We start from the raw sequence: 10,474 nt of genomic DNA, 5'->3' as shown, positions 1-10,474 counted from the left end.
AATCCAAGAAAGCCCTTTTCAACTTGTTGAAGATTGATTTATACTAGAGGGATTTATACTAGGTTTTTTATTGGTAGAAGACCTTGCCTCATCTTTTGGTCCACATCCCTCATGGAAAGGCTAATTCTATTCCCCATCATAGAAACAACCTTAACCCATACCTTTCATCTCTCTTTATATCTTTTGCAATAGGAATTATGCATTCCTAATTGGTATTATCTACTACTAACACACACTCGCTATTGTGAGTTTTCCAAAAAATTAAAAAGAATCATGCGTTCCTTTCGTTTTGATCAAATATTGAACCTCGAAAAATGATTATTTATATATATATATATATATATATATATATAGAGAGAGAGAGAGAGAGAGAGAGAGAGAGAGAGAGAGAGAGAGAGAGAGAGAGAGAGAGAGATATCTCCAGTGGCCTGACGTTGGTTATTGGTAAAAACCTTCAAATATAGTCAGTAGGCGGCCCCAATTTTGGCAAGCTGGTGCAATAAGTAGAATCTATCGAGATCTTGCATGAATTAATGAAGGTCCGAGATGCTGCATGGATTAATCAAGCTGCTGCGTGTCACCCAGCCTTTGCTGTCGCGGGACGCGTTGCAGCTAGGCTCGAGAGGCAGGCCTCTATTTTTTTGCAATGTGTTTTATTTTTGCGCTGTGCCTCACACCTGCTCGTCGCTGGAGTGCTCTGCAAGTCATTGTCACACATACAGGTAAACAACTCGACATCCTTGAGATTAAGTGCTTGACTCTGTGTTTGGGTAGTGCATACGCCATCCTGTAGGTGCTGTAGCTGATAACGGAACGTATGATCATGCTGGGCTGTGTGTTTACGGACTGCGCGGTATTTGGGTGTGTCTACACGTACTGTTTAAGCTACTCTGTCTTTACACACTGCAGAGTATTGGTAGGTTCATGGACACACTACTGAAGTGAGCCTTTGTCTGAGAGCATGCTCGTTTTGTGCTTGTTGGTGGCGTCATAGTAGCTAGCTTTAGAATTCATTTAGGTCGATGGGCAGATTATTCAAGTCAGTACTTCTCTAACAGCATGGTTGTTTTGTGCTTGTTGGTGTGCTCACAGTAGGTGCGTTGAGAATGGCGAAGCTGAAGTCTGAGGCACGGGGAAAAGGGAAGCAACCTGGCACGAACACTCAGGGCTGTAACGTTGGGTCGTCGAAATTGAAGAAACCGGAGGCGAGAGTAATGGAAGTGAGTGTGACGATATCTGTTGGTGGTGGTGACGTAGATGTAGGCTTGCTGGGCTGCATGCAATCATTTCTTGAAAGAGAAACTTTAGCAGGACTATGTGCATTGGAGAGAGGGGGAGCGCTGCTGCACCTTCACTTGCAAATGGTTATCCGTATTTGGGCAACTTCGTTGATCGCTGTCAATAGGAAGATAAAAGGATACTTGGGTTGGGCTAAGTCAGCACCTGCAGGCGCGATGGTTTTGTGCCGTGGCCTAAAGCAACACAAAATGCATACATTTGAGGGCATGGTAGGGTACTGTTTAAAAGACCAAGATGAAGCACACTTTCAAAAAGTTGTTCACAATATAACCAGTGAAGATGTAAATGCCGGTGTAGAGCTATATAGCTTATATGGTGCTGATGAATTGAAGAACATGGTTTGCCTAACTCCAACAAACATCTTTGATAGAGCACTAATATATTGGAAATTCAAGCTTCGACATCCAGCAGGAAATGACTTTTTGTCCACACTGCACATAATGGTTAAGAGTGGCAATTATTACCCATCATCATGCTGGATAACTCCATACCAAGGCCGTGGAATGCATCTTGCGAAGATCAGAGCATTGTGGAGGTGTATGATATACCTATCCACGACAACATATGAAGACATTTTGAATGTATTTGTTAGTGATGATCCCTATTTGAATAGTCAATCTCGTGCTGAGTGGTTTAACTCCCGTTGGCAAGAAACACAAAGGTATGCTTATCATAGTACAAGCACAATTATATTTCCTATCAAGTTTTTGACAATGGCTACGTCTTTTGTAGTCCACCAACAACTGTAGTCAATGATTTTGATGCTGAACCGCCAATGAGAGATGCAGAAATAGGAGATTATTTTGTTCCACTTGTACACCGTGTTGACGTAGCGACAGTTGCATAGTCTGGTATGTTTGCTAGCAATAAGATTCTTAGTTTTGAATCTAACCAAAAAATGTAAGCTGATCATGATTTGTTTTTGTTGCAATGTTCAGATGGATGAAGAAGACGAAAGCCGGATGGTTCAGCTAAGCGAAACACAACCTGATGAGTCTTTTGCTATGGTGGAAGATACACGTATTGATAGGATAGAGGATGCTCTTGCTACAATTTTGAAAGAATTACTTGGAGATGAAAGATGGAACACGCGTCAGCTACGGTTAGAAATTATTGAGGCGATACGAACTTCGAGAAACACGATCGAAGAGTATGCAATCACTATTGCAGATGTGCAAGTAACAAAGCTCGAAGAACAAATTTACTCATTGGGCAAAGAACTAATCGCTTTGAAAGCGCAAGTTAACCGGCTTAACGCAATACTATCTAGGTTTTCGAATATTTTGAATCGTACCCAGAATACATGACGGATTACTATCCGAAGCCGTGGTGCTCTCTAATAATGTAAATGCCAGAAATTCTGTATATGTTTTGATCTTTTTGCCTGTACAAAAATCTCTACCTACTTCTGTTATAGAACAAATAGTGATCCCTTTTGTGCCAATAGTCTGTCGACAGCTGAATCATACCCAGAATACATGACGGATTACTATCCGAAGCCGTGGTGCTCTCTAATAATGTAAATGCCAAAAATTCTGTATATGTTTTGATCTTTTTGCCTGTACAAAAATCTCTACCTACTTCTGTTATAGAATGAACAGTCATCCCTTTTGTGCCAATAGTCTGTCTATACAATCTACAGAAGGTTCAGCTGGTCTTGCTGTCTTTGTCATGTCTGTGATGAGTACCGACACACTCGCTATACACTGCATGCTTGGTCTAACTTCTTCTGTTATACGCTGTCTGCTTGGTGCGTCGACCTGCGCCTGCGCAATCTCATGCGCGCCAGCCAGCGTCCACCAGGAGTTCTTTTTTGGTTGCGCAGGCAAAAAATACACGTCAGCAGCATCTGCGCTGATTCGGTTTAATGCGCACATTGACCCAGTAGTATGCCTAGGTTCTAGAAGAAAAATGTATATAAGCTCCTGATTAGGAAAAGAGTGAAACTAAGTATCCACCTAAAGTTTGGTAAAAGTAGTGTGAAAAATGGAAAAAATAGGTCGAGTATGTCCTAACGATTTTGAAAAAAGAGAAGAACAGACGAAGCTTTCCAGATGCACCGTCGCGCGAAGCAGGAGGGACAAAGCACAAGGTGGAGGCAAGGATGAGGACGGGGATGAAGCAATAGGACGGGGATGCTTGGCCAGGTGCTAACATATATTATACACCTCTAATTTTTGGAAATTCCCAAAATACCCCTCAAATTTCAAAAATTCCCAAAATACCCCAGATATTTTGTCATACATTTCCAAGCCGCCCTTTAAATTTTCCAAAATTCCCAAAATACGTCCTTATATTAAATTTCTCTAAAGATTAAAAAAAAAATTGTAGCTTTCCATAAGAGGAGAGATGAATCGTTGCATTATTTTTAGACAGTCGCCTTTTTTGCGAGGCAATTTGAGACAAATTATGCTCTCAGTTGTCAAAAGATTAGAACAACCCGACCAAAATAAATAAAAGGGTATTTTGGGAATTTCCACAAATTAGAATAACAAAGCTTGCACAGGTATACAATGAACAAGTTACAGGAGGAGCAAACACCACACGTTCAAAGTAAACGCGGCACGTGCAAAAATATTTTCTCGCAATATGACGCGAAGAATTTGAACTGTACTTTATCTTTGCTTTTTGGCACGCGCAAAAAATCTGGCGATTCGAGAGCCCCTTCTGACGGCCGAGGGGGAGGAGCACCCGACGGCTCCGGTGGCCGCCGCCGCTGTACTGGTGGCATTTAGGAGGTTGGCGCTGCTCAGCGGCTGCGCTTTCACAATCTGGAGGTTATATCTGGCCGGAGAGGTTGCAGGAGAACTGAGGGCAGTCTCCGGGGGACTGTAGGCGTACGCCGGCTGCTCAGTTGCATACTCATGAAGCGGTGACTGTGCACAAGCAACGCCGTAGACGTGGCGCGGAAGTGCCTTGTGGCGGCTGCTGTAGCTGGGATGCGACGCCGTGCCCTGTTTTTCGTGACCGGCCACTGGCACTTCACGGCCTGAACCCCAATACTGCTCTGCGCTCACCAGCCTTCCCCCTCTCGTTCTCACATAAGCGGCCGGCTGCCCCCGCACCGACCTGTTGCTCCGTTCCGCCACGTGGCCACCTCCGTACGCTTCTGCCAATGCCATCGGCGGTAAATTCAAGTGGTCCGTCGATGTCGCTGATTCTAGCGATGAATCGAAAGACGGCTCTGCAGCCACGTGGTCCTGCACTGATGAAAGCGCTCTGAGCTGGCTGCCCAGTACAAGAATGGTGCGCTGGCATTCCGCCAGCTGGACTTTTGCAGATGCAATCTCACGTTCCTGCAGAGCAGCCACACATGATAAAATCTGCATTAGACAAAAGCAGCCAATGGCGATTCGGCGAACAAGGCCAGGTCCTGCAGAGCATGGCAGCCGGAAGGGTGCGGCTGCATTTTACCTTGCGATGCTTGCCATTGCCGTCAGCGCCGTCCGTCTCGGCTTGAGCTATTCCTTTAGAAGAAGCTCCCACGTCCGAGAGAGCTATGACGTTTCTGCAGCAGAAGAGGTTCAAAAATCTCCTGGTTGGCACACAATAAATACGTTATTTAGGCAGAGAGTGAACGTACCCTTGTAGCTCCTGGCAGCGAGCAGCTTGATCTGCCAGCTCGGACGTGAGCGAGGAGACCTGCTGGCGCAGATCGTCCAGGCTGGCACGAGCTTCCGCAAGATCCTCCTCGAGGCCCTGGTTACGTGCTGTTGCGTCACTGAGATGCTGGGCCAGGCTGGACTTCTCATTGGCCAGCAGGAGTGACTCAGCGTCCAGAGTGGCAATTCTGGCCAATTGCTGCTCTAGCTGGCCCTGCGAAGCAACCAGCTTGGCAGCCAGGTCGTTACGCTCTGCGCTGAGCCTCTCCACTTCATGTTGCAAGAGCTCAATCTGCACAGGGAGCTCGACATGTACATCGCCCACATTGTCAATGACAGAATCAACGCCATTTTTGCCCAGGTGAAGTTCGTATTCGACAACATTGACAGAATCAACGCCAATATCTCTGCCCACAACAGTACTGGCTTCGCCCACATCAAGCTGCAAGCCTTCATTGGCAACATCGGCGCTGGAACTGTGGTGACCATCTGTTGCTTTACGGCTCGAACATAAGACATTATCCTTATGCCCTCCAGTCTCAAGAGACCCACCATACTCATCAGTGCCAGAAATTAGCCCATCATCTGTTTCCCTTTGACCAAATGAGATCTCACCAGTAGACATGTCAATCTCTCCCCGACCGCGACCAGTCTCTTCAACCAAATTCTGACAACCTACCTGCACGTCGTCTGCTAGAGCCCAAGATGCTATACAATGTTCCTTCACCAGATCCCCTATCTTACATAGAAGCTCTGCGGCTGCCACCTCCGACAAATTGCGAAGATCATCATCAAGTGCATCCTCTCCCTTTCGCTGACGCACAAGAACACCCTCAGCTCCTGATTCTACGTTTTCTAGTTTTCTCTCAGCTGACGCAAACAAGGCCTCCATTATTTTCCTTACCGACCCCTTGGATGTTCCCTTCTCATCACTGTTGATTTCAGGGGGCATCATGTCTTCATTACATTCATCAATCACCATAGAGCCATCGATCTTGTTTGTTTTATCGCTTCCCTGCAAGCTTTTGTCCAACTGGACCACCTTCAATTGATTCATGTCGATGGACTCTACAGCTTTTTGTACTTGAAGAAGAACCTGTTTCACAAAGGCAAACTCCTCCATGATTTGGCCCAGCATCCCAAAAGAAAGTCCCTGGTCACCCACGCACTTCATGCTAGACAGTAGCACCAATATACTCTCACCAATCGATAAGAGTTTAGTATTAAGCTCTTGCAAAGCTGACTTAAGATCAAAGTCTTGCACAAGTGGGCCAATTACACGGATCCCGGGCTTGCCATTTTCATCTGTTTTCAAAGTAGGATTTCCATCATCCTGTTTTAGATGAGAGAGCTCTGCAATGAGTGCTGATGCCCATGATTCAGCAGTGCTAAGCTCATCATCATTGTTGTTCCCATCTTCTGAGCTTAAAGCCCAGTCCATCACCTCTATCGTTTCACCTCCGCTGCTTAGAGGAGCCGGAGATAAAGCAAGGCTTTGTTGTTGCATAGGATCACACTTAGTGCTGCACGGGGTTGCATGGTTTTCTTCACTGGACAATGTTGGGAGAGGTTGTCCTTTTGCCATGGCTTCTATAATGCCTTCAGCTGATGATAACTTTGATGCTGTTCGTGCACACAGCTGCCTTGCTACTTGAAGCTCCACAGTTTTCTTAGCAAGGGACTCTTTCAAGAGCTTTGTTTCATCCTCCATGGACATCAATCTACCATTTAGAGTCTCAATATCTCTCTGGTCTGGATATGTCTTTGGGTTTGGCATTCTCTTCTTACCAACATGATCACCCTCCACGCGCATTTGGGCGATCGCAGCTGGTCCTGGCAACTTCTTACGAACAAGTGCACGGAGCCTGTTGCATTCAGACTCGAACTTTGCAATCTTCTTCACACTCTCTAGGTGCTGCTTGTGGGTTGCATCCGCAAGCTTCCTGTTCTGTTCCTTCTCATCATTTCTAATTTGGAGCTCCTTCTTCAGGACATGAATCTCATACTTGTCAGCATCCATATCCTTGTGCAAGCTTTCAATCTGCACTTGGAGGATCTTGGACTCCGATTCTACCTTGCTTCTAGTCTCAAAGATCTCATTGAGACTTCGCCCGCGCTCTTGAAGGGACTTGGAAATGGCAATATTTTCTGCAGTAGCCTCCATGAGCTGCCTCTTAAGTTGTGCATTTTCAGTGTCAAGCTCATATTTGAGCCTGTCCCACTCTCTCTTTCTGGATGTTGCTTCTTGTGCCTTGAGTTCAAGCTGGTCTTTTGCGTGCCGCATCTCGTCCATACATTCTTTGAGAGCACCATTAAGCTGCATCATTCGCGCCTCCACCACGCCTTTCTGCTGGCATGCTTTATCAAGCTCTTGCTGTAAAGATAGACAGCCAGCCTCTGCCTTCTCTCTGGCTACAAAATGACAAAAAATAACATGAATACATGCAGCTTGATTGGCATTGCACATTAAATTAAATTAGGTCTCCTAATCTGTTAGTGGAATAATCAGCCTCCCTAATTAAGAGCTTCTGAATGAGTCGTTAATCATAACATTTACCTGCCTTTTCCTCCTTCAGTGCCATGGCATGTTGCTTCAGCTGCTCGTCCTTCATGATCAAGTCTGTTGAGGGATTCAAAACAGTGCTCAGAAGACTCTTACGTGAAGCCAAACCAGAAGAGTAAGTAATGGACACAATAGCTCACCTTCAACAGCGTCCTTTGCAATGCGAGACTGCTGGCTTGCCAAGTCATCCTTGGCAGCAAGCCTGGAGGAAAGGTCCACAATCTTCTTTGCCAGCATCTCCACCGTCTCCTCGGAGCCGCATCCATGACTAACTGCATGTACATTATTGGCATCTTCGTGTATCTGTCGATAATGTCGAAAGGAGGAAGAGGCAAAAGCTTTCATGGCTAGCAAAACCAAGGTTACACAGGTGCAGAAAAATTGCACATACGACAATGGACAAGGAAGAGACTAATAAAGTGGATGATACACCGTGAAGAGGGCGGTCGGTTTATAAGTACTGCAATGTGGGCGTGCACAAGAGGGACCATCTCCTACGTCAGTCAAATATATGATTGTTGCAGAAAGCAATGAGGCGATGGGTGTGAAAATGCTATGGTCATTGGTGTGAAGCAAGGGATCAATAATGCTGAGGGGGATGCGTGTGTGTGTGTGTGTGTGTGTGTGTGTGTGTGTGAAGAGAGAGAGAGAGAGAGAGGGAGAGAGAGAGTGGACCTGCCGCAGCTTAGGATGCTGCAAATGCATGCTTGAGCAGTCGTCAAAAGGAGGCATGGAGGGGTCATTAAGGTCAGCTGGGAGGAGGGCCGAGGACGTGGGCGTTGCGGTTGCGAGCAGCTGTGACGTGTTGATCTTCTCCAGCTTCTTCCGCCATGGCCAGGTGCTCTTTCTCTCCATCTCTTTCTCTAACGACAAAGCAAAGTTAGCTGAAGCGTCTACTTCTTCTAAACACGCACCTCTCAACGACAATCAATGATCATCGCAAAGCTTTTACCTTGCAGCTTCCCAATTCAATTATGGATGTAAATAACATATAGTCACAGGACCCGCATTATGATGCGAAGCAAAGGAATTTTTCTGCAATTTTGCATAATAATCAGAGGATGGATACAATGGAAGTGCATAGACCATAATTACAACAGATTACAATTGCAATTAGTGTGTGCATTTTTCTCTTAATTGAAGTGGCACCTGCAGAATATATATTCGCTCTAGCCATGGTTAGTTACTCTTTGGTTGAAATGTTCCCTATCTACGCAAAGTGGCAGTGATTAAGCCATCACTTCTCCTCTGCCTAATAAAAAATTAACCACGTGATTCCTTACAACACAGAAAAAAGGAAAGGGGGGGGGGGGGGGGGGGGGGGGGGCGGGGGACCAAAAGAAGTAAGAATGGCTTCTACAACAAGAGAAGACAGCAGAGTAGCGACATCCACACGCACACGGACACACACAAATTACATTGAATTGATGGTTTTTGGGTCTACCTCAATTATAAGAGTGTCCCCAGAAGGTGAGGGCCCTTGGAAACCCAGAGAATTGCCTTGACCCTTGCCTGCAATGGTGGCAGTACTGGCACAATATTGCGACTCCCGAGCTTCCAAAATTTCTTCTTGCTTTTTGTTTTAAACTATTCGGCTAATGACAAGAGATTATGGTTATTCTACCTGCAAATTGGAATGGTGATTTTTGTGTTCTTTAAGGAATTCGTTGATTGGGGCCTCAAGCTACTTTATTTTTTTCAGAAGAAGCCATTGCGATCTGCCGGACACGAGTCAGAGTCACGACTCCTCTTCAAATTTATTGCAACTCCTTTCAACCTGCTGCTTTTGGCGACGCTTTAATAGAGTGTGGGCCCCAGGCTCAAAAAATTTTGTTGCAGGTTCACCCAATTGAGTCCATTGACTATTTACTCCTTTCGGTTTTGTGTCAATGTGTCATATAGCTTGTGCATATATGATGCATCCCAGCCTCCTAGGCCAGTCCACCCTATCCTTTAGGACCAAGGGCCAATTCGCACGAGGGGTTCTACCCCTGTCATGCATCAACAATTTTGTAGTGCAGTGGTCAACGCATCCAACATTGTGTAGTCCTGTCTGAAGAGAGTGCGGGTAGAGTCGGCTAACACGGGCATTGAGAGGGTGGGCTCTACGATGGGATGAAGGAGAGCCGTAGATCGTGGCAAAGTAATCTCGGGTCTCAGAGATTACAAAAAGTAATCTCGATCGCACCCGAGATTACTTCGCGGCCGACCCTCGAACCCTTGACCTCACCTTTGCGACTCCCATATCCTATCCACGAGCACCTGTGTGTTTATTGTGATGGTATGGGCTCTTATACCAAGTGTGACCAAAAGTAATCTCGGGTACAAAAAGTAATCTTAAGTACCCGAGATTACTTTTTGCGATGCCGACAAGATCTACGGTGCTCGATTCCTTCACCATAGATCCCATGCCTCCATGCCCATGTCATCTTGAGGGGGATAGAGCAAGGCATTTCTCAACTCTATCAATTTTGGCAGAGTTGAGATTCAAGGGCAACATTTGCTGACATTTGCAGGCGCGTGTGCAACCCTAGCTGTATGGATGAGCCCTAATGGGTCGCTGCCCTTCACAAGTGATCACTAAAGTGTGTGTCACATGCTACGGGAGATGGAGTTTTGTTGTCCTCAACCTATTTGACATTTTCTGCCTAGCAAAGGGTGCAAGAGCTTATGGTGCTCATCCATTCTTGGAAACGAAGCTCTACTCAAGGCAACTATGCCAAAAATGTTAGCCAGATTGGGCTTGAAAGGCAACTTTGCACAAAGAAGACAACAAAGTTGGGCATGATTGCTTTTCTCCTCGAAGAAAAAGATAATAATTGCTAATGTAAGGAAAACAACGTTGTGCTTCGGATGTAAAAGCGCTCCAAGGCAGCGTTCAAAGGAACAAGAAGACTTTGAGCCTTTGAAGCCACTTTCAACTTATTTCTATGCCGCTCTAGCCTATGCGAACTTTAGACGACCTCTAAACCTGTTGAGTCCCCCTCCCCCGACCGAAAAAAGAACTCTC

The 10,474-nt window shown here is 45.8% G+C and overlaps 2 protein-coding genes across 3 annotated transcripts; one reads left to right on the top strand and one right to left on the bottom strand.

Annotated features, from left to right (window-relative positions):
- The first annotated feature begins 1,106 nt into the window (after positions 1–1,106).
- Positions 1,107–2,606, top strand: LOC147456926 (uncharacterized). Its single transcript, XM_086513252.1, has 2 exons — positions 1,107–1,678; positions 2,231–2,606. The coding sequence occupies exons 1-2, from the start codon at positions 1,107–1,109 to the stop codon at positions 2,604–2,606; spliced, it is 948 nt and encodes a 315-aa protein (XP_086369378.1).
- Positions 2,607–3,749: 1,143 nt separating this feature from the next.
- Positions 3,750–8,327, bottom strand: LOC147456925 (uncharacterized). 2 transcript variants are annotated; one of them, XM_086512001.1, is made up of 6 exons: positions 8,140–8,327; positions 7,605–7,767; positions 7,459–7,521; positions 4,883–7,313; positions 4,714–4,807; positions 3,750–4,595 (listed from the first exon to the last, which is right to left on the bottom strand). In XM_086512001.1, exons 1-6 carry the CDS (start codon positions 8,317–8,319, stop codon positions 3,915–3,917), a joined length of 3,612 nt encoding a protein of 1,203 aa, XP_086368127.1. In that variant the 5' UTR covers positions 8,320–8,327; the 3' UTR covers positions 3,750–3,914. The 2 variants fall into 2 exon arrangements, 1 of the variants encoding a protein (XP_086368127.1); XR_015188056.1 differs by having other exon boundaries at positions 4,456–4,595; positions 4,714–4,796.
- Between the last annotated feature and the right edge of the window lie 2,147 nt (positions 8,328–10,474).

This window comes from Adiantum capillus-veneris, chromosome 5 (genome assembly GCF_014529385.1).
Source record: "Adiantum capillus-veneris isolate H3 chromosome 5, ASM1452938v2, whole genome shotgun sequence".
Lineage (NCBI taxonomy): Eukaryota > Viridiplantae > Streptophyta > Polypodiopsida > Polypodiales > Pteridaceae > Adiantum > Adiantum capillus-veneris.
Note: the sequence above shows the minus strand (reverse complement) of the source record. Positions and strands in the feature narration are given on the sequence as shown.

What these genes read in the sequence shown, in the direction of transcription:
- LOC147456926 (XM_086513252.1), top strand. Translation starts at nt 1,107, where the DNA reads ATGGCGAAGCTGAAGTCTGAGGCACGGGGAAAAGGGAAGCAACCTGGC. An exon ending in ATCTTTGATAGAGCACTAAT is followed by an intron (nt 1,679 to 2,230) that starts ATATTGGAAATT and finishes TTTTTGTTGCAA; the next exon opens with TGTTCAGATGGATGAAGAAG.
- LOC147456925 (XM_086512001.1), bottom strand. Translation starts at nt 8,319, where the DNA reads ATGGAGAGAAAGAGCACCTGGCCATGGCGGAAGAAGCTGGAGAAGATC. An exon ending in AGCATCCTAAGCTGCGGCAG is followed by an intron (nt 7,768 to 8,139) that starts GTCCACTCTCTC and finishes CATTATCGACAG; the next exon opens with ATACACGAAGATGCCAATAA. An exon ending in ACTGAAGGAGGAAAAGGCAG is followed by an intron (nt 7,314 to 7,458) that starts GTAAATGTTATG and finishes GTCATTTTGTAG; the next exon opens with CCAGAGAGAAGGCAGAGGCT.